The following is a 23,012-nucleotide window of genomic DNA, read 5'->3' as shown; positions in this document are numbered from 1 at the left end:
GTTTTTTTTTGTTTCTCTTTTTTTCCAAACCCTCGAATTGTAGAGCTTAACCGTATCCCGTAATTATCATCTCAGAGGGTTGCTTTTGTTCACATGTTTCTTTGTGGCGAAGGAAATCAGCTTTCTGAAGCCTACACATGTCGGGATCTCCCGCCGAGTCCAAATGGAACCCACTCAGATACACGTTTCCCTGTGTTCTTAGGGTTGTTGCCAGGAATTGACGTTGACAGTCCTGTCAGCAGCATTCAGAAACCCAAAGCTTGTGGTTCTACGTGACGACTGCAAGAGGTAACAAACAACTTTAATGCTCGAGCCGGGGTAAACACCGAAGAAAGGAAATGAAAGAGAAATGCTCGCAACTTCGGAGATTAATTCAATCTGCACAACAACCTGAAACCCTCCGTTCCCCTGTGGTTGGTACAGATCATCAGAAGTTGACAAATTAATCCTCACAGCCAGTTTTTACAGAAGGCTGCTTCCTGAACTCACGGAGCATGCAGGCATAGAGAGATTTGAGCGCCGCACACAATGGCTCCACATACTAGAAATCAGCGTTCCATGGCAGGCGACCCACAGAGGCGTCTGTTTTCACTGCTATTGTTAACCGCGCTTCAGAGAGAGCATTGTGTGACGTTTCTGGATTCAGGTATACGTAAAGCTCACGTTTTCACATTATCTGTGACCTTGAATAAGTGCCTGTGTACTATTATAAATACTGGATTCTGATTGGTTGAATCGCAGCATTCCATCGCCTCACATTTTTGTATAATGACTCTAAACTATATTTGACCTTTTGATTTCCTACAGACACCATTGTAAGTTTGGGGTCAGTAAGAGTTTTTCAATACTGACTTTTCACAAAAGCTGCATTTATTTGTTATTAAAATGCAGTAAAAACTGATTTATTTTAATAGCATTTCAAAATGTGATCATGATGACAATTTTCAGCATCATTACTCCAGTCTTCAGAGTCACATGATCCTTCAGAAATCATTCTGATGAGTTGATCTGCAGCTCAAGAAACACTTATGATTATTATCAATGTTTACAACCGCTTATTATTTTATGTACTGCTTATTATTTTTGTAGAAACTGGGATGCATTTTTTTTTTTCAGGATATGAAAAAAATAGTGAATGTTCAAATCAAGATTTACAAAAGCTTTTGCAGTCAATGTTTTTTTTTTTACATTTAAAAATCTTACCAAACCCAAACTCTTAAAACAGTCATTTATAAACACTTAACATAATATTTATACATCAACATGTGGGTGTATACTTACATCCAATCTGCAACACACACACATTGTATTTTCATGCCTTATGGGGACATTTCATAGCCATAATAATGTTTATACTGTACATACTCTATTCTCTCCCCTGACCCTAAACCTACCAAATCAGAGTTTTCCTCACAATGACCAGAAAAAGGACAAGATTTCAGACATTGCCATCTCTGTGGGGACTGGTCCCTTGTTAGATGTCAATGTGCGGCACTTGTTTGGTTACTTTTACATTTAAGAGTATTTAACATTCTGACTATCTCTAAATGTAATGGCAATGCTCATAACACCAAAACACCAGTTCCTGCCATGAAAATACACTGTAAAAAGATTTTGGAAGTCAAAATGAAAAAAAAAACGAAGAAATGGTAAAACAACCAAACAGACGTCCCACTTCACCATCTGGCATCTGACAGGGACCAAAGTAGATTTTTGTAGAGGTTTATTTAAAAAAGCTTTTATAAGGTTGGCCTTTTACAACTTTTTACATGGGACAAAAGTCAGACATTTATGCAAATACTTAAAACAAATTAAATATTTGTTTTATTATATTTTTATAATATCTATGTTAACACTTGTTTAAAACAATCACTTTAGCAAAGTTTGTACTATTTTTGGTCTATTTTGTATTTGAAAAAAAAAAAAAATAATACACTGTTTTTCAATATAAAGACTACTGCTATTCAAATATGTTAATATAAAAATAATTTGTATTAATATATATTTAAAATATATATATATATATATATATATATATATATATATATATATATATATATATATATATATATATATATATATATATATATATATATATATATATATATATATATATATATATATATATATATATATATAATTTTTTTTTTTTTTTTTTTTTTTTAAGTAAAGATTCTGAAAGCATTGAATGAGATCCCGCAATAATTCAATAAAACTTTACAGTCTGTGCACGGCCATGATGGATGGTATTTGCAAGATTTATTTATAGAAACTGAAGACACACACATTTTGATAGCAGATTTATTTCTAATTACATCCTGGTTGTTTCGATTTTTAAATCCTTTTTTTTTCTTGGAATCTGTGTAGCATTTCATTTAAATGGAATGCAAGGTTTAAAACTAGTCGGAGTATCTTAAAAAGAGATGTGTATACTTGTTCCTTTAGTAAGCAGCCTGTTAAACAGCAGCTTTAGAGTCTCAGAGCCTCTCTGGGACAGCCGGCCTTTCAAACAATAGAGGAGTGTGAACGACGGGTGTTTAAGGGCCATTACAGATCCTGCTACAGCCTACAGGGGAGCTGCTGAGTATGACTACACACACACACACAAACACCCCACTTGGTCAAAAGTTGTAAAAAATACAAAACTTCCCCACAGCGTTTTTTACTTGATTTTTAACATGATTTAAAGATTGCCCACCAGGGGACCTGAAAAAAATGTCCCCTCGTGGCTTTGTGGTGCCCTGTTGGTGAGTGTTTGATTACACCAAGGTCCCCTGTTAGATAGGTAGATAAGTACACACACACACACACACACACACACACACACACACACACACACACACACACACACACACACACACAAACTTCAAAGAAGGGCCAGTTCATAAGTTGAGTGAAATAAACTTTTTGCTGCACTGCAGTATTCTCACAGACTGTGCAGCGGGAGCCTAGATGAACTTTTCATATGCTTAATTAATGAAACTGGTGTGTGCGAACATCTCTTCAGACTTCAGCAATGCACACCGATCCATACTGAGGCAAGCGGACAGGGCTTGATACTACAGCCCGCTTTCATTTAACACCGATACACACATGCTTTATTCGCCTAAGGTTCACCTGTGTTTTAGAAACTAGTCATCCATCTTTCAGCCGGTTTGTCTGAAATGACTCATCTTTGTGTTCTGACTTTGGTAGAAACATCCATTCCAGCTGTCTATACATCTACCCATGCATTGAAATTGGAAAGTTGCCAAAGTTTCCTAATGTAGAGTTTTCTATTCCCTGTGCTACTGAAATCTGTGACGTAAAAGAAACTCAGTTGGATTTGTTCGTCTCATCTCTTACTGACCTCTAATTGATGTTGCCATCCGAGCCTGGTGATGCTCCCAATATAGCCCCTGTGTGTGTCCAATATTTGATTATGTGCCGGTCTCTATGGCACCGCGGCCATTTGCGTGCTAATTAATTACCAGGCTTAAGAGCTTGTAGATAATTGGTGTGTACACCACCATCAATTCCATTAAAAAGAGCAATTATCACCTACCTTATGCAAATGATTGTTTCTGAGCTCCCCCCTCCTCAAATTAAAAGGAGACACTTGAGTCTTGCCGCCCTGCACTAGATCACACTTCCAATATCATATTAATAGCAAGAAAAGACGTGAAGTCTCACAGATAGCATGCCTGTCGTTAATGGATCTTTAGAGACCCGTAAAAGGGGCATGGAAAAATCGGAGAATATCCTGCCGCAAAAAAAAAGTGTCCAAGCTCTCACTGTACAGTTCAAAAACTTGTTCACATGAATCGTAAGGCACAAACGTGCATGTGTTAACTCTCTCTGACCTTGGGCGACACAGGTGCTGGAGCAGATCTATGGCTCTCTGTGATGGGAAAAGTAGGTCATGGAGTGCTATCGCTGGAAATATAAAAACTGAACATCTTTGCCGCATGAGACCCCAACAGGGAAATCATCGCTAAATAAATCAAGTACGTACAAGCTACGCTCTCTCAGCCCAGAGAGACGTGACTGACCATTAGCGTATAAATACACATACTTCCATCACGGCTCTTTTCATGCAGGACGTGACCTCATACCCTACGGTGACATATTAAGGACAAAAACATATAAATCAAATGTTTTCTTTTGACCGACCTTTCCTAGTTTTCCTCAAGGTAAGAACGAAGGTTCTCGTGGTTCATAATGCTTAAATGAGTAATGCTACAAACAGTTATTTTCCCTTCAATTCAGCTTTCTCTCTTTCACACATGCGCACACACACTTCTGCTTTCATTTCTTTACTGTAATCGTTTTGCATTAAGCTCAATCAAAGATTTTTGGGGCATTTTCTGAGCAATATTCAGGACATATCTCACTCCCAAATCAAAATAAATGATATTTTCCTGAACATATAAAAAGGCAATTTTAGATAGGAATTTTTGTATTAGGATATCAATTTTATGATAATTTAGTACTTTCAACAGAAAAAAAAATGATAACCACAATGCAAAACACATTATAATTGAAGATATTTAAGTTTTTATACATTTAATATATTTTTATATTATGCCCTTCATCTTCTTTATGCCATATATTTAGTGTATTTTGGGGTGGTGAAATGTGACCTGGTATGCAAGATTTATCCATACATTTTATATATGTTATAAAACAGCTTCTACTACTGGTAGAATGATATCAACCGGACTCATTTTGCCATCTAAAAGTCCTAACCAGACACAAAAAGTGGCAAAACTGCCTTCATCTAAAGTGAATCCCACTAAATAATAAAACAAATATATTCTGAGGAATAGACATTCTGTCACTTTATACATTAAGTTCAACATGGACAGAAAAAAAAATAACATGAGGTGTAAATTTAGTGAGAAGAGCTTATTTACAGCATTACACATTACTTCTGAATCTCTTAATGCACTTACTGCATTTCTGCACAAATATGCATAATTATGTGGTTTTGCCTCTACCCATCTCTTATTTATTACAGCTATATTCACTTGTGCAAACTTCATTGAGTGTATCGCGAGCACTATTTACATTGTGAACCGTTATTGCAGAACATTAAACTGTTGTACATATTGAGCGGGAAGGCGTATAATGAAAACCATCATCTGTGATATTAATCTTCCTTTCTGGCTGAGCTCCTCCTGCTCGGTTCAGTTCAGAGATCTGGAACGTGGGGTGTAACTACAGACAGATCCGAAGATTTGCCCTGGAAACATCTTTCAGCGCACTCACCGGAGTTGGGGTCCGAGTTGCCGTCCGCTTCGGTCCTTTTGTCCGGGGAGGCCTGCTCGTAGAAGTCGTCCTGCGCCTGCACCAGAGGAAGAGGGTGTGAGATGAGCGGCCCACTGCCCACAGGCTCATGGTCCCCCAGCTCACTGTCACTGCAGCTTTCCTGAGACCCATCCGGCAGGTGAAACGTGACGCGCCGCTGCGACTATAAGACCAGAGAGCAGAGAGACAGAGCCACATGTTAATGCTTGTCTCGTTGTTTCTCAATCAACCAGCGACTTTCAGTCAATATTGCGGATTGATACTTAATTGCAAATTGAATGGGGATTGGTTCACTTTTATAGAGATGAACAAATAGGATGTTTTTGGGGGGGTTTTTTGGTCAAAATTGTCCCTGAGCACAGCAAATACAAGTCACGTTTCACATTACAAATCCCTCTTCACTAAAGAACATGCGTGTGACGTGCACACACTCAAAAAATTAACTTGCACTGTTGTTAGTTGCACTCAAGTCATGCTTGTTCACATCACTTAACCCGCACAAACCCGCTTTACATAATAAGTGTTTGTTCAGTCAACTTAACATTGTTGAGTGAAACAAACAAACTGGCCAGTGGATCTGTAGTTCCCAGCATGCTTTGCAAGGGACTGCATTTGGAGAATAAATTTAGGGATTAAAGTGTTATTTTAGTAAAGTTAGTTTTTCAGTAAAAGAAAAGAGGTTTTTAGTGTATGCTAGTGTATAATGTTCAGTTATGTTGGACATTTAGAAGAGTTTCTGAAATTTCCTGTGCCTGTGTTTAGGCTGTGGGCATTCATATAAACACATTTATTGGATGGACGTCCTGCCCTTAATTAAGCTCTTTTTGAATTTTATTTTTAAAAATTCACTTGTTGAAGAAATAGTTAATTTAATAAGGTAAATTAAATCGATAAATATGTTCACCTAACACAATACACTTTTATAAATGTAATATAACATTTTTTAGTAAACTACACATATAAATATTATGTAACAGTGACAAATTAAAATGGTTTGTATTACTTAAAGAAATGTTGTCAGCTTTACTTGACATTCTTTTGTTCATATAACTATAAATTGAGCTGTAATCGCCTAACTCTTGCCGGGCCAATCACATCGTGTATAGAGTCGGTGGGCGGGGCCATAATGACGACGGCCGAGTTGCGTTTGCGTGCTTCTAGTAAACACAGAAACTGGCGAACGGCGGTCTTTCGAATCAGCTTTGACCGCGACTCTGGAAGACTTGGAGTTAAGCTTTTCTCTGAGAAAAGAACAAAGAACGGCACTGAAGTCATTCTTAAAAAGGGAAGATGTGTTCGGAGTTTTGCCGACCGGATACGGCGAATGTTTAATCTATCAACAAGCTCTGTTTCACCTTCGTTGCTCTGGTTGGTTGTAGCGCTATCCTATCGCGTGCAGAGGGAGTTTGAAAGACAACCGTTTATCCGCCCCTCGGATTGAGCTGACAATAGTGAGTTTCCAGACCAAACATCTTGATGTGGGTCTGGCTTGTCAGGCTAACTTGACGCTGCTTTTTTAAGTAAATTCAACTAATACATTTTTTTGAGTGCAGTGATGCTCTGAATGCAGCGTAAAGCTATAATGGTAGTATGTGTTAATTCATTATTTTACTCTGCTAGAATTGAGAATGTTGTGCCACAAATACTGATTTAAAATGAATCATTCTTATATGATTTGCTGCTTCTGAAGCATTTCTGATTATTATCAATGTTGAAAACATTCTGCTGCTTCATATTTTCAATAGAAAAATCAAAAGAACAGCATTTATTTGTAATATGCTTTTATATAACTGAGCCCACACTTCTGAATGGTTTGAGTTGCTGTAATGTAGGTATATGCTCTGTGCTCTCATTGACGGCTGGTCAGCACAGGGTCTGCCCACAGCGCTGGTAGGCGTCGGCGGAACACCACTGCTGGGTTGGCATGGCCCGGCCAGAGCGTCCTAGTTCATATGCCATGTGCTCACACTGGGCACAGAGGCTCAAAGCTGTGTGAAGTTTCCGCCATCCCCATCGAAAGGCTTTGACAATGAAGCCTGCGTGAACCCTCCCTGCATCTGCAAGCTATCAGATGTTTGTATATGCAATAATTCATGCATAATCCAACATGCCTGTCTGCATAACCTCTCCCACACAATTGCTAGGAAATGATTGCACGTGTGCAATTTTTAACCAAGCAATAGTTCTCACTGCTGAATGCATTGCTGATCTCAGACACTTGCTAATTTTGAGCATACTCCAAGAAATTCTAATGACATTTCGCAAAGTCCAGCACCGAGCTCTCCGCTAACCTTTCTGAGCGGGAAGTTGTCTTTTTTTGCACCATCTCTGTCGACTGTCTTAGACGACTCTGCTGTAATTATTGGCAAAAGCAAAGGTCAGCCAATCTCAGCGCTATGCAAATGACCTCATTATATAATTTGGAGCATTTCAGAAAGCAAGTGACATTCAATTAGAGGTAAAAAAGAGGCGAGCAGTAGCTTCAGTACGACAGCCTGAGCTACGGACCACTTAAGCTGGACAAACCACAGCGGCTCTGTTCTCAGATCTCTGGACTCAGAACTATTTCACTGACCTTTTCACCTTTTGACCACTCGCAGCACAAATTCGTCATGCAAGAAAGCACAGGAAACATTTGCTTATAGTAAGTAATGGGGGAAAGTAAGTAATTCAGGCTAAGAGACAAACTGTCAATTTACCCATCATGCATTGCTTGAAATTGCATGAAATAATAAGATATGCTGGGAAAACTGATAAAATAAGTGCACCAAGGGTGAGTGTGAAATAAACTCACATCATTAGCAAAAAAAATGTGAGTTGGTGGCACAGCCTGCTTGAAGTGTTAAATTGTGTCTTTATCAAAGAGACGAGTCTTTTAAACTGCTTGAATGTGTGCGCACATACTGCATTATGTGTCTATTAATTCATTGTTAACCTATATCATACCAACCTAGTTTAATGTGACAAATATTCCATTTGATTTACTGTCCAGAGCCTGACACCACTACAACTAGTCTCACACACCATTTAGAAGGATATTATGTGCTCTATAAACCACAAGTCCTGTGTAGTATTTTATTCATATGATACGCTTGGGTTCTGCCAAAACCACACGGTATATTAATCTCTCATATCACAATACAATATCATCAAAGCAATATTGTGTGTAGATCACCTTACAGAGTGAAATACTAAACCTAATTCTAACCTGAATGATGGCCTAGTCCGATATGCAAAAATACATTGGTGTGCAAACCAGCATGAAATGAACACACAGGTATATGATCACACTTCAGTTATATTATAAACAGCTGTAAAGCAGGTGTAGGTAATGAATCATTTAAAGCATTTAAAAGCAATCTTTTAAATATCAGTGCATGTGTGTACACTATATTGCCAAAGGGTTTGGGATGACTGCCTTTACATGAACATGAACTTTAATGACATCCCATTGTTAATTTTTAATATGGAATCGGCCTGTCCTTTGCAGCTATAACAGCTTCAGCTCTTCTGGGAAGACTTTCCACAATGTTTAGAGGTGTGTTTATAGGAATTTTCGACCATTCTTCTAGAAGCACATTTGTGTGATGAGGAGGTCTGGCTCGCAGTCTCCGCTCTTATTCATCCCAAAGGTGTTCTAATCGGGTTGAGGTCAAAACTCTATACAGGCCAGTCAAGTTCATCCACACCAAATTCGCTCTTCCGTGTCTTAATGGGGCTTGCTTTGTGCACTGGTGCGCAGTCATGTTGGAACAGGAAAGGGCCTTTCCTAAACTGTTCCCACAAAGATGGGAGCATGAAATTGTCTTGGTATGCTGAAGCATGAAAAGTTCCTTTTGCTGGAACTATGGGGCCAAGCCCAACCCCCGAAAAACAACCCTATACCATACCCACCCCCACCCCCCATCAATCAATCAACTTTACGGTGATTGAAGGTGATCTGAAGGTGACACAAAGTTTGGAGGTGTGTAGCTATTGACTGGCGATTACTGTGCACTGTGTGCCTCAGCATGCACTGACCCCCGCTCTGTGATTTTACATTGCCTAACACTTTGTAGGTGAGTTGCTGTTGTTCTGAATTGCTTCCACTTTGTTATAATACAAGTAACAGTTGACTTATTGCGAAGGTGGCAACCTATCACGGTACCACGCTTGACTTCACTGAGCTCCTGAGAGCGACCCCTTTATTTCACAAATGTTTGTAGAAGGAGTCTGCATGCCTAGGCGCATGATTTGATATACCTGTGGCCATGGTAGTGATTGGAACACCTGATTTCAAGGATTTGGAGGGGTGTCCCAATACGTTTGGCAATATAGTTAAATGTTCTAAATGCACCCAAAATTAACGACCAAATGGCAGTAAAAATCAGCAGGGAAATAAAACAGAGAGCCTTCCTAACTGTTTGGTAATGTAAAAGGTCATGAAACCCTAAACCACATTTTATGATTTTAAGAGAGTTATGTGTGTTGAACATCATATAAGTCAGTGTTATCAAGGTTAGTTTTGAATGTAGGAAACGTTTTTAAACGTTTTTACACTATTTTCAAATTCTGGGTTTAAACTCGTCTTTGTGTCCATGTCCCAGGATGTAATTTTTTTTGTACTATAGTAGATCAATGACTCAACAGCTGGGTTATTTTTATTTTATTTTATTTTTTTGAGAATAAATGCAAATGGCTGTGCATTTTTTGTGTGCATTAAATTATAGCTGTAACAGTATATGTAAGGTATGTATTTGTGTAATTTATGGTGAGCTTACAAAACCATGTGTATATTCTGTTGCATGTAATGGTATTTTGCAGCGAACATTTGATGCTTTTAATGAGATTGAAATAAAACTGTCTGAATCAGAAGCCGTTGCTGTGTTGTCGGTCTCTGCGCTCCAAAGCTCAACTACACCCACTTCTGTAGCATATTTCAAAACTGACTGCTGCTCAAACAGTTGGTTTCATGACCCTTTAAAGGAATAGTTCACCCTAAAATGAAAATTAAGTCATTATTTACTCACCCTGCTGTTTTTCTAATGCAGTATGTCATTCTTTCATTTTCAAACACAAAAAGAAAAAAAGAAAATACCCCCCATATAATGGCACTGCTTGATCAGCATCAAGCGTCTTCTTTTTTTAAAGACCTAGAAGTATTCTGAGGGATTCGTGAAAAAACAAACTGAAATTGGGTAAAACGCAGCACTCGTCAATGTCACTTTTTACCTAGCCACCCAATCACAGTGGAGGAGGGGTGGGACAATTTCAGAAATATTATTCATTATGAATTACTGCCTGGCTTATCCACCTGATAACGGATAGAGAAGCGATGGGAGAAGTGATCAGGTATAAAAATGCCATAACTCTCCCAGCTGCTGGTGGTGGACACTGAAAACCGTACTACTGCTTGGTTTAAAGGCTTGTTGCCCTGTTGATCACAATAAATAGGTCTAAAAATTATGTTTATTGTTTGACTGTTCGATAGACTCTAAAAAATGCTGGGTTAAAAACAACCCAAGTTGGGTTGAAAATGCACCAACCCAACAATTGAGTTGTTTTAACCCAATGGTTGAGTTGTTTTAACCCAGTGGTTGGGGTAAATGTTGCTTAAGACAACCCAATTGCTGGGTAAGAACAAATCAACCATTGGGTAAAAACAACTCAATTGTTGGGTTGGTGCATTTTCAACCCAACTTGGATTGTTTTTAACCCAGCATTTTTTAGAGTGTAGTGTTCATATTTACATTTAAAAAGCAGACATAAAAGTAACTTAAAAGTTACTTTCCCTAGTAACTAATTACTTTTGATATACAGCATTAGGTAAAGTAATTCAATTACTTTTAAAATAAGTAACTAGTAACTGTAACTAATTACTAATTTTCAGTAACTTGCCCAACACTGGATAGTCATTTGAATAATGTTCGTTTATCACGCTTCTTGCGCAGACTCCCGAGACCAATGTTCAATCTTAAATTGAGCTTGGTTTGGTGATAGTCGGACAAGCCTGGCATATTCTGTGTTATCATATCAACAAAAGTGTCTCTATGACAATGCTGCATCTCCAAAATGCCCTCAAACGCCACCAGCTGGTTGTTCTCAGAAGAGTAAAAATGCTAAAAAATGCTTTGGTGGACACACATTAATTAAATATTTATTGTTAGGCATATGGCCAATTAGTCTCTTTAGCATATAAAATATGCTGGACATAACCTGATGACGGAGTCCGGAAGATTCTGCAGCATTCCTGAACACTTAATTTGTGCAGTTGAAAATTATTGCTAATTGTGGATGAGCGAGAACGCTAGTGTTGTCAAAAGTACCGACTTCAGTACTGAAATACAAAACAAAAAACAGTGACAAAATCAGCATTTCCCTCAAGCATCTTAAGCACAGTTAAATGGATTTATAAACACCTCTGATTGGACGGGAGTCTATCAATGGATCTGCTAATAGCAGATATACTAGGGATTTGCTGATAGATGCCTGTGTTCAAGAGCTTTTGAAGTATTGATCATTGTAGCCAATCACAGACATATATGTTGAGTGTGTAAACACAATGGCCAATCAGAGGTCCTTATGGATCCATTTAACAGCGGTCAAAATGCTAGAGGGAAATGCTGGTATCGTCAATTTTTTTTAAATTTCTTGGTACCAAAGTCTGTAATTTTGACAACACTTGTTTATGCGTGCCCTTATTACGAATGATTGGAATGAATTAAAATGCACACATTTAAATATAAACTCAAATGTTTACAAAGCTTTTGTGAATCCGGAGGAAAGTTTACAGGAAGGTTTCCACCACAAAAACTGTTTCTGAAAAACATTGCCTGCATAAATCAGCGTGGTTTATGCAATTTTCCTTCTCATATAAGTGTATAGTATCTTATTTTAGGAATATTTTAACTGGAAAAAGGACAAATAGGTTTATCTATTTATATATTCCTCGTATTAAGCCACCAAAACATGATGAAAAAAAAATCATAATTTTGTTTTTGTGGCAACTCGACATACTGGCTGATCTCGAGGGACACATTGACCTGCGCTGCTTATCTAAAATATGCAAAGAAAAACAGCGAAATAATCCCATTTTCAATGGTACAAAAATATATTTATAATAAAATGGTGCAAAATACAGCGTTATGGCCAGTGAGAAATATTTATGATACAAGTTAATACAGGACCCCATGTGCATGCGCCTCACACCGAAAGTCAATGTGGGCATATCATTGTGTGTGTGAGCGTGTGTGTATTTGTGCGTTTGCCCAGCAGTCACTCACTGCTGTATTAGCATAAGACCAGCTTAAACCTTCGCCACTGCCAATTTACACGCAATCATGGCTTATCATGCTTGTCAGCCCATATTAGCGGCGTGTTTTTATATTGTAACGGGCCAAACATGCTGGCGACGGCACTGGTGCTAAGCAAACATAGCCGCTTTCAGCTAAGATGTTTGCCCTCGTCAAAGTACACAGAATCAGTGTCACAGAAGTTTTCTACTCAGACGCGAGACCCGATCATGCCGCCCGATTCCCTCACTCGGGGCTCAGGAGAGAAGAAAGGAAAGAGAAGAAAGTGGATGCCTCTACAGCACTTTTTAGAAAAAGGAGACATCTTTGGCTGCGAGTAAATAGGCAATTATGGCATGCATAAACAAATCTGTGAACATGCAGATCTTTAATGAATTACATTTCCTACATTTCAGGCTTATGTCAGTTTTTCTAAGGAGGAATTTCAAGGCTTGCTTATGAGTGCTTCACATCCAACAGAGTAGCGCTTAATGGATTTGCGTTAAGTCTGGGTTTAACCTAGCCTCCTGCTCTGCAAAAAGTCATTCCCGTCTGAGGACTGTTATCGTGGTTTAGCGGCAGATCAGGTCTCTGTGTAGAGATTAGCACCAGAGTTTGCTGGAACTTTCCAGCGAATGTCACAAAACCTCAGAGCATCTTCCGTAATTCTCTCGGAGGCACAACAAATCTGGCCAGAGTTCATTCCCTGCCGTATCTGTTCTTAACGTGCCGATTTTAAGTCCGAATCCAGAACATTTCCCGTCCAGGGTCAGTATCCGCTTTCCTCGGTATGAATAAGGAGATTTTTGCAGTCGGATGCCACATGTCTGAGAAATAATAGACTGCTGTTTCTGTCTGGATCTCATGGGACGATTCATTGGCAAGCACGCCTTCCGCTTCCTCCATCCCTCGGTGTTTCTCCCAAGGGGCGGAGATGCTAACAACCCCCTCGATTTCCACCACGGGAAGCCTGCTGTCGGAAAACTGCGCTCCCTTTCGCACCTGAATCCAGCCTTGCAGCATGTTTACAGGGAGAAGCTGTCCGTCCGCAATGAAAATGTGCAAGGACAAAAGAAACAGCCAATGAGAACATATCTCACGCATAACAAGTCGCCAGTCAACACCTATGTGGACGTTGAATATGAAATACTGATTTGATTTGAAATCACATTATCTCATTCACTTATAATCACTTATCAAACTAAGCTTTGCTGCTCAAGAAACATTTCTATTATCATCAATGTTGAAAACAGTTGTGCTGATTTGTGTTGCTGTGTCTCTTTGATGAACAAAGATTTATTTGAAAATAGAACCCTTTTGTGATATTAGGGGCCCTATTTTAACGATCGGAGCGCATGGTCTGAAGCACATACTTAGGGTGTGTCCGAATCCACATTTGCTAGTTTAAAAATGAAAAAAAAAAAAACGGTTGCCGTATGGTCCAAAAGGTTTGTCCCCACTTTCTCTTTGAGAGTCATCTGTGTGTTTTGGCAACCCATTCTCACTCCCAAGGCGTCAAAATCCGAAGCATAGTCAAGTGCCTTCTGCGATGAAGTGAATGAAGAGAATGAAGTCTCACAATGAAGAGGGTAAAGGTGCCCCTTGGCGTCATTTTTCTACGCGCTGGGTGCTCCATTCATTTCAATGAGAAACCTTTGCCATCATACACACACGCACTGGGTATGGGAATATTATCGTCGTGAAATTATTTTTTGATTTATTTATTGGTTTATAATTTTGCCATTATGACATGTTGGAATGTGATTCTCAATTTAATCAGCAAGCATAATTTACATTTACATTTGGCAGACGCGTTTATCCAAAGCGACTTACATTGCATTCAAGGTACACAGTTTACATTATTATCAGTTATTGCTTTCCCTGGGAATCAAACCCATGACCTTGGCGTTGCTAGCGCCACGCTCTACTGGTTGAGCTACAGGAACGCGAAATTTAATTTACATTTATTTTATTTACGCAATTTAGACACGTTTTAACATGTAACCCAACCCCACCCCATCCCTAAACCTACCCATTTGTGTGAACATGATATAAAACACAGGATATAACATACGACTGCATCCACGAATTATTCCAAGGGGCCAAACGACTGATTTGCATGAAGATCGAAGATCATGAACACATCAAATTTTAATTATTGCCGGCCGTTATGTGAGATTTCATAGTGAAATTGCATTGGCTCTCATATGTCTTGTGACCAATTGCGACATTACGTCAGCATTGATTGTGAAATGTCATTGGCTCTCCTGTTTCTTGTGACCTATTGCGTCATGCTTTTTTCATAATTCATAATTCAGTCTTTTGAATTATTTGAATGAGATATGAGTTCGTTCGCGGGGCAGCAGGCTCATCATTTCAGCGATTAAAACATCAAGATACACTCTGTTCTTCACATGAAGAAATCGTATGACTTCAGAAGACTTGGAATGCAACATGAGTTAATACTTTTATACTGCTTTGGTCAGTTTTTGCAATAAATACATGTGACTGTACAATTACTGTTACGTGTTTTATATTGTTAAGGTGTGGGTAGGTTTAGGGTAGGAGTAGGGTTAGTTGCTCCCAAAAAAAAAATAGCCTTTAAATATGAATAAAATCATGTCTGCTTTTACAAACGCAAAGAATTGAATGCGTCTGTTTATGACGCCAAAGGTTTATCATTGAAATGAATGGAGCACCCAGCGCGTCGAAAAATTACGCCTAGGGGCACCTTTAGCGTCTTGGTGACGCGGAAGGCACTTGACCATGCTTCGGATTTTGAAGCCTTGGGAGTGAGAACGGGTTGGTTTTGGGCGAAACGTGCAATTAACCAATCAGAGTCATATCTCCCATTATCTTTAAAAGCTAGCTGCACTCGCACCATAACGGATTCGCTATTTGCATTGCAGAATTTGCGAGCATAAAGAGAGGAATTATTATTTTATTTGTAATAATTAAAAATTTTTGCGTGCTGCTGCTTGTCCACATATGTGTAATAAGCAGATTGTACGTGCAAAAACAAAAATACTGCGCTATTGATTTTAGACCAACAAAAACCTGATCTATGGCACAATTGTTTTCAGTTGGCTCCAAATAGCAACGCTCCAACAATGCGCCTGAACAAACCTCGTTTTTCAGACCAGCACAGCCATGGATTAACAGATGGCTATTTGCTATTTAGAGTGCATTTGCTATTGAAACAACTGGATGCTGGACGTGAAAAAAAAAAAAAAAAATGCTACGGGTGTATGATAGGGCCGTATAAAGGCATTAATTGTCGATTTAAATCATTCTTGCTGAATAAAACTATTAATTTCTTCTTACTGCCCCTAAACGTTTGGATGGTGAAAAGGCTAACCAACTAAACCTCAGATTTTTTTGCTTCAAATCCAGTATGACACGCTGCTTATTTTAGCCATAGGTGTCACTGTGGAGTGTGTGCTTGCCAAACCAACACGTACACTTACAAAAGAAAAGAAAGCAGTAATAGCGCAATCAGCATATCACTCAAACACGGTGATTAATATAGTCCCACAATGACTCACGCGTGTAGGTAGACGCACACATGAAAAGAAAAAGTGAAAAAGAACAAGACTTTGACAGGAAATTGAGGTTCTGGTCTCAGCGTGGATATTTCCATAGCAGTGCTGGTGTGCTTTTCATTCACAAGCAATTGCTCAGATTCTTCAAGGAAGGAGAGGGAAAGTTTACCACCTCGCTGCTGCTCCAAATCTCGCACACTTGAGAAAATAATGCAATCCAGCAACGCCTCACCACCTGCTTAAAGAAGCACCGAACGCAGCTCGTGAGTTTTTCAGAATCATCAGCCTCTACACAACAACAACACGAGACAACACACCCAAGCCTTCATCACAGGACCGCGCAAGATGTTCCTACACCTCTCAAGTGTGATTGGAAATAAAGAAATGTTGCTAAAAGCGCTGATGATGTGGGAAGTCTACGCGAGAAGGTGCGCTGAGCTATGGAGATACATGTTAACAGGATGCAATGATTGGACGGACATATTTCTTCTTCCGCAGAAGATATATGTACATGTTGTAATATTTAGAGCACTTTATTTATTGCTGTCAGGATGTGATATTGTGATATGTGATAACTATAACCAGTATAACAAAAAAGTGTTTATGAAACAATTTGCCTGCCCTACCTTCAAATTATGAAAGAGAAGAAAAATCACAATGACAGACAGACAGACAGACAGACAGACAGACAGACAGACAGACAGACAGACAGACAGACAGACAGACAGACAGACAGACAGACAGACAGACAGACAGACAGACAGACAGACAGACAGACAGACAGACAGACAGACAGACAGACAGACAGACAGACAGACAGACAGACAGACAGACAGATAGATAGATAGATAGATAGATAGATAGATAGATAGATAGATAGATAGATAGATAGATAGATAGATAGATAGATAGATAGATAGATAGATAGATAGATAGATAGATAGATAGATAGATAGATAGATAGATTCATCTAAGAGCATCATAGGTCTGTCTTAAAACGTGACATTTTTATTGCTGACTTCTGTTTGTAAAAAAACAAAAGGGATTTTTGCTTGCAGAACCTGACTATTGAACTCTACGGTTAAAAGTTTTTATAGATTAAAAAAAAAAGACCTTAAACTTGACTGCAAAAAAGACTTGGTGGAACTGCCAAGAGTGATTGTGAAATACTAGATATATAGATATATACAGTACACACACAGGCACTTTTTTTGAAAGCATCATTGTTGCTGAAGCTCTAGTCCGCGAGAGAGATATATCCTGCTTTATGGAGGTGTTTTTATGGAGTGAAACAGAGCACCGACACAGGAGATGTAGAGCCCGTCTGGAGTCATAATAAAAGGCTGTCTGCCCTCTGTTGGTGTGAGCGCGCTACTGCAGCAGATGAGGACGGACTCTGCACGGTTTGCCTTTTGTAGCCCTCTTTCTTTTCACTGTCCCTTCTTTTTATCTACTTAAATCGCATCATTTTCCCTCCCCCTTCTCCATTATCTAGTCTCTGCCTCTCTCTCCACCTCATTTCTGTCTCACATCAGAGAAGAAGGGTTTTGCGTGCAGCGCCGAAGGCCTCGTTCGGCTCGGCTCTCTGTAGTGTGGCTCTCAGCGCATGTGTTCTCTCGTAATGATCCCCTCGCTCCTCATTACAGGCAGAACGCTGTGACCTCCCTCGCATCGTACGGACCCTTTCATTGGCCCCGACGGCTCAAACGCCGGCCCGGGCCAATCTGAAGTCATCCGCAGTCACTGAAAACATCTTTAGGATTTCCGTCGTCTGTCATAACAAGCTACTGCACAGATAAGGGGGACCGATACACCCCTACAGCTCACGTAACGTCCTTTTGTACAGGACAGAATGAGCTCGAAACCTTTCATCACACAAACACACACACTGGACAGCGTATTCATGATACGGCCTCCTCTCCCAGTGTCTCAAGAACGGACCCTCCAAACCCCGAAACTGCTCTAACACGCTGAAAAAAAAGGTGAATAAAACATGCGCTGTGCTTGCATTGTGTTTCCATTGTTAAATCCTGAGTGTGCTGCTCAGAGCGCCTCTGGACACTTGGACTTCTAGCATGAAAGCTTGTGTAGACTCATCCTGGTGGAAATAGCAGAAATCTCCTGCTGGTGGTGGTGATTGTGTGTGCGTGTGCAGGTGTGTGTGTGTGTGTGTGTGGGCATGTTTTTGTGACATATGAGGACACAAATGTGTATAATGACATGGGTATTACAAGGAGAGGGTGACTTATGAGGACATTGGCCATGTCCTCACTTTTCAAAATGCTTATAAGTCATACAGGATGAGTTTTTTTAGAAAATAAAAATGCAGAATGTTTCCTGTGATGGGTAGGTTTAGGGGCAGGGGCAGTGTAAGGGGATAGAAAATACGGTTTGTACGGTATAAAAACCATTACGCCTATGGAATGTCCCCATATGTCACAAAACAAACGTGTGTGTGTGCGTGTGCATGTGCGTATGTGTGTGAGTGTGTGTGTGTGTGTGTGTGTGAGTGTGTGTGTGTGTGTGTGTGTGTGTATGCGTGTGCATGTGCATGTGCGTATGTGTGTGAGTGAAAGTATGAAAGTGTGAAAGTATTGTAGAAGTTAATACAAGAATTCGTATTAATAATGTATTAAATATATTAAATATGTACTAAATGTATCTATATTTAATTATTATAAATTCTGTGGTAAATAGTACAATTTTATTTTTACTATTTTATCTTGTTTGCAGTTTTTAGGTTGTCCTCCCATAATTATTTGATATTTTGGTCTCTAGATATGAAGACCAATCTTTCAATATATACTACTGTTCAAAGTGTTGAGGTCAATACATTTTTTTGTTTGTTTGTTTTTGTTTGTTTTTTTGGAAAGATATCAATATTTTTTTCAGCATACAACTGATCAAAAGAATTGGTAAAGAGATTCAAAAATTCTAAAAAAGCCTTCTATTTAAGTTATTTAAGCATTTCTGAAGCCTCGCAGTTTAGTGCAACAAAATGTGTAGATATACGGTAGAAAATATAGACAAGTTATTTATATTAACTCGCTAACACAATATGAAAGTATGGTAGAAGCTAATATAAGAATTCACTCAAGTGAATTATCCTTAAAGAAATGCACCATAAGTAAGTAACCATATATTCTGCCAGAATACTAGTAAAATAAATAATCTACTATGTATCCAATGATAATAATTATTATAAAATTAATAAAAACAAACAAAAATCAAAAAAAGATTCCTAAATGTTGAAAAGGCCTTCTATTAAAAGTTTCCACAAAAATATGACAGAGCACAACTGTTTGCACCATTGATAATAATCCGAATGTTTCATGAGCATCAAATCAGCATATCAGAATGATTTCTGAAGGATCATGTGACAATCACGACTGGAGTAATGATGCTGAAAATACAGCTTTGATCACAAGAAAAAAATACCTTTTATGTAATAATTACAAAATATGTTCAAATATAAAAATTATTTTAAATATCTATGATAGTTCACAATCTTACCGACCCATGATCTATGGGATATTTTTCCATTTGATTGTGAATAAGTCAAAATTTGAGGTATAATTAGCATCTGAATCAGAAACTGCAGAAATACTAACACGCCACTACCCCACACCCTGAGAATAGTAAGAGTGATAATAACAGTGGCGTTGGTCAGGCAAGCACCACTAATAGCTGGTAGTTTAGCAGAAACTATGGTTACCATGATGCACAGGGAAGTGATTAGCATTGTTCCCTCTGGGCTAATTGTACTTTGCCACATTCTTGAACCTGAATATCTCTACGTTCCTTCGCCAACAAGCTCTCTTTATCTTTGTTCTTGCTATACTCTTTTTCCTCTCTGGCCCTGAGCCCAGCTGTGAGCGTCCATCGTTGAGAGTCAGTGAGTCCTCCACACTGCGGTGTAAAGGCTCGCTCTGAAACCCTCTTCTGATCTGCCTCAAAGCATTAGCTACACGCTAACAGCTCCTCACTCAGGCAGAGAGACTGTGTGCTTGACTGTGTGTGTGTGTGTGTGTGTGTGTGTGTGTGTGCGCGCGCTCAGTATAGAGTGACTGCAACAACCTGATTCTATCTCCTGCCGTGGAGCCAAGAAAATGAAAGTTTGAAGCTGCTAGAGCGTCAGCATCTTTTCACACACCATACTCATGGAATTCCTATTCTGAATGCTAAATGGTTATGTTGTTCCAGTTGTAGTAAACTATGAACATTGTATTAACCGGCACGGATCGGTCAAATGAGGCATCTACATAATGTATATCTATTAGTGTGCCAGTTCGACCTTACCAGACGGAAGTAAAAGCCGATGGGAACTTGATGAGACTTGTCAGGATATGAGGCAAAAAAACAAAAACAAATGTTTCTCACAGAAACCAATCGGTTCGTGTCTTAAGACATCAGTGTCGTCAGGAGCAGCAGGCTTTGTGTGCATGTTCTCTAAGCACGTTTTTTTTTTTGCTCTCATAGACTTGTTACCCATTCACCCCATTATATGACTGGCAGACTGCAACGGTTGGAGTTAAAAATCTTCATTTGTGTCCTACTGAAGAAACAAACACACCTACATGTTGGATGCACTGAGGGTAAGCAGATAAACATCACATTTTTTTAATTTTTGGGTGAACTAACCCTTTAAGCAAACTAAATGATCGGAGAGGGCTGGCATACATCACCAGAGAGAAGTTCAATAAATAAAGAAATAAAGAAATTCATTTCAAGCTGACTTTTACCTTTTTTTATATGTCTGAATTTAGTAAGTTTCAAGTTGTAAATGACTGAATTTAACTAATAAAATGTTTATTTCCTTTATATTGTATAATGTTGTAAACGTTTCAATGAGACACTTGAGACTGTAATATGACTACAGACTCAAAACACTGAAGCCACTTCACTCCAATGCCGTTTAGCAGTTCATATCATCAAAACATTTCCCTCTCATATCTTATAATTGAAATATACTTGCATAGAACACCATTTGCATTCATAAAAAAGGTGTTTTTGTGCGTCTTTGAATACATATGTTGCAGACCATTCAAAGGTTTGGGGTCAGTAACACTTTATTTATTTTTATTTAATTAACATGGCAACCAAATCCTTATCCTACCCTAACCTTATATTAAGTATGTGCAGTAGTGTACTGTGGGGTTTCATTCAGGGCCTTCACTAGAGATCAACACATCATACGCCACAAAATCACATTCCCCAATGCATGCAGATTACAATCATGCACATGCACTGTATGCACTATGAATCCCGCTTTCAGGGTGCTTGTTAGAAAGGGGGCATGCAACACGAAAGGACACGGGAGACAAAAAGACAATAAACTATTTATTGATGTCACTGCACTGATGTGTCACCGTTTAGGCAACAACTAAAATTAATATCAAAATCAACTAATTTTGGCACAAACACTCTTTAACAAACTAACAAAAACACAGACCAACAAAAATATCAAAAGAAACACCGGGGAAAAAAACACACAACTTGTCAGTTAACGTCACTGGCTCGACATCAGGATGCACACAAAGCTCATTAAAGCAGCCCGTCATCCACAGCGGCCATAGCTTATATCACATAGATCGCTCACACCACGTGAAAAGTTCAAACGGCTGATGACGCCGACACATCGCTAGTCCTCTGGGGCGTTCTATCACTACACATCAAAATTTGATTTTGATATTATATCAAAGTTATGATCCAATGGAAAATGGCAGCTTTAACGTAAGGCTAGCTATACTACTAGTGCTGGTCTACGGAGCTGTGATGCGTTTAGATGAAGACATATGGAAAATACAGCTTAGCCTCACAAAAAAAGAATCAAATTCTTTCTGGAAATATACTTGTAACGTACTAAAATAGACAGTAATTACATTTAGACGCAGTCAGACAAACACTCATTTAATTTAATTATGAAACAATATATATTTTTGATTTTGACAGGGCCAGCAGAGAGGGTATATACAACTCTGGAAAAAAATTAAGAGACCACTTAATATTGATTTCTCAATGTTAAGTGGTCTCTTTTTTTTCAGAGCTTAATATCTATATTATATATATATATATATATATATATATATATATATATATATATATATATATATATATATACCACTTAACATTGTGTAATCAATATTAAGTGGTCTCTTAAGACCACTTAATATATGTCAAAATATGCTCAAATAGAAAATTCAAGAAAAAAAAAAGGAAAAAAAAACGGTATTTTTGATCTAATAAATGCACCCTTGATGAGCATAAGAGCAGAGTATGCAGCCTAACCTTGACTACCAACAATCTGCACAGTATTATATCCCTCAGAGCTGCATTTGAGACAGGGTCTTAAAATAAAACTATCAAAACAGACAGGCCTAACCAGGCTGGGTGACCGTCTAACCACATCAGTGTGCTGTAAGGTGCTGTTTTCAGCAGGCTAGCAGCTCTATATGCAGTATAGATCATATATGCATGTAGATGAGAACAGTCACGTGTGAACACCACATCATGTCATGTTATTTAATATTTCACAAAAGGTTTTGAATGCAAACCGACGCGTGCACTGTTAACTTGAGTTCCAGACACCGAGTAAAGATAGCCCTTATTGATTGCGAGCACATTTCATACGGCGTTAAGTCCATGCAGCGCGAATCGAGAGGTAAAAACTCTAGACCCGCTGAAATAATGCTTATTTGCTCAATGAGAACGTGTTTTAGAGATGAGATGTAAATCGATGCAGTGCCACTTGACTCATTTCTCTCAGCAAGCCGACAGGCCACACAATGGCTCAGCTCTTTTGTTCTATCTCTCCTTCTCTCTCATTCACCGCTATAGTTCCTGTAAGTGCCTCTTTACCTTAAGCTATTATTGCCTGTGAATTTACTCATAATGCTTCTGCATGCACTCT

General features: G+C 38.7%; 1 protein-coding gene across 1 annotated transcript in view; it reads right to left on the bottom strand.

The window, feature by feature from the left end:
* Positions 1-23,012, bottom strand: part of LOC137093763 (protocadherin-9) — a 367,001-nt gene that overhangs the window by 119,176 nt on the left and 224,813 nt on the right. Inside the window, exon 4 of the mRNA XM_067458609.1 lies at positions 5,251-5,452. Within this exon, the coding sequence (XP_067314710.1) occupies positions 5,251-5,452 (202 nt within the window). The remainder of the gene's footprint in view (positions 1-5,250; positions 5,453-23,012) is intronic.

This window comes from Pseudorasbora parva, chromosome 12, assembly GCF_024679245.1.
Source record: "Pseudorasbora parva isolate DD20220531a chromosome 12, ASM2467924v1, whole genome shotgun sequence".
Lineage (NCBI taxonomy): Eukaryota > Metazoa > Chordata > Actinopteri > Cypriniformes > Gobionidae > Pseudorasbora > Pseudorasbora parva.
The sequence above is the reverse complement of the archived record's forward strand: the minus strand, read 5'-3'. Positions and strand labels throughout refer to the sequence as shown.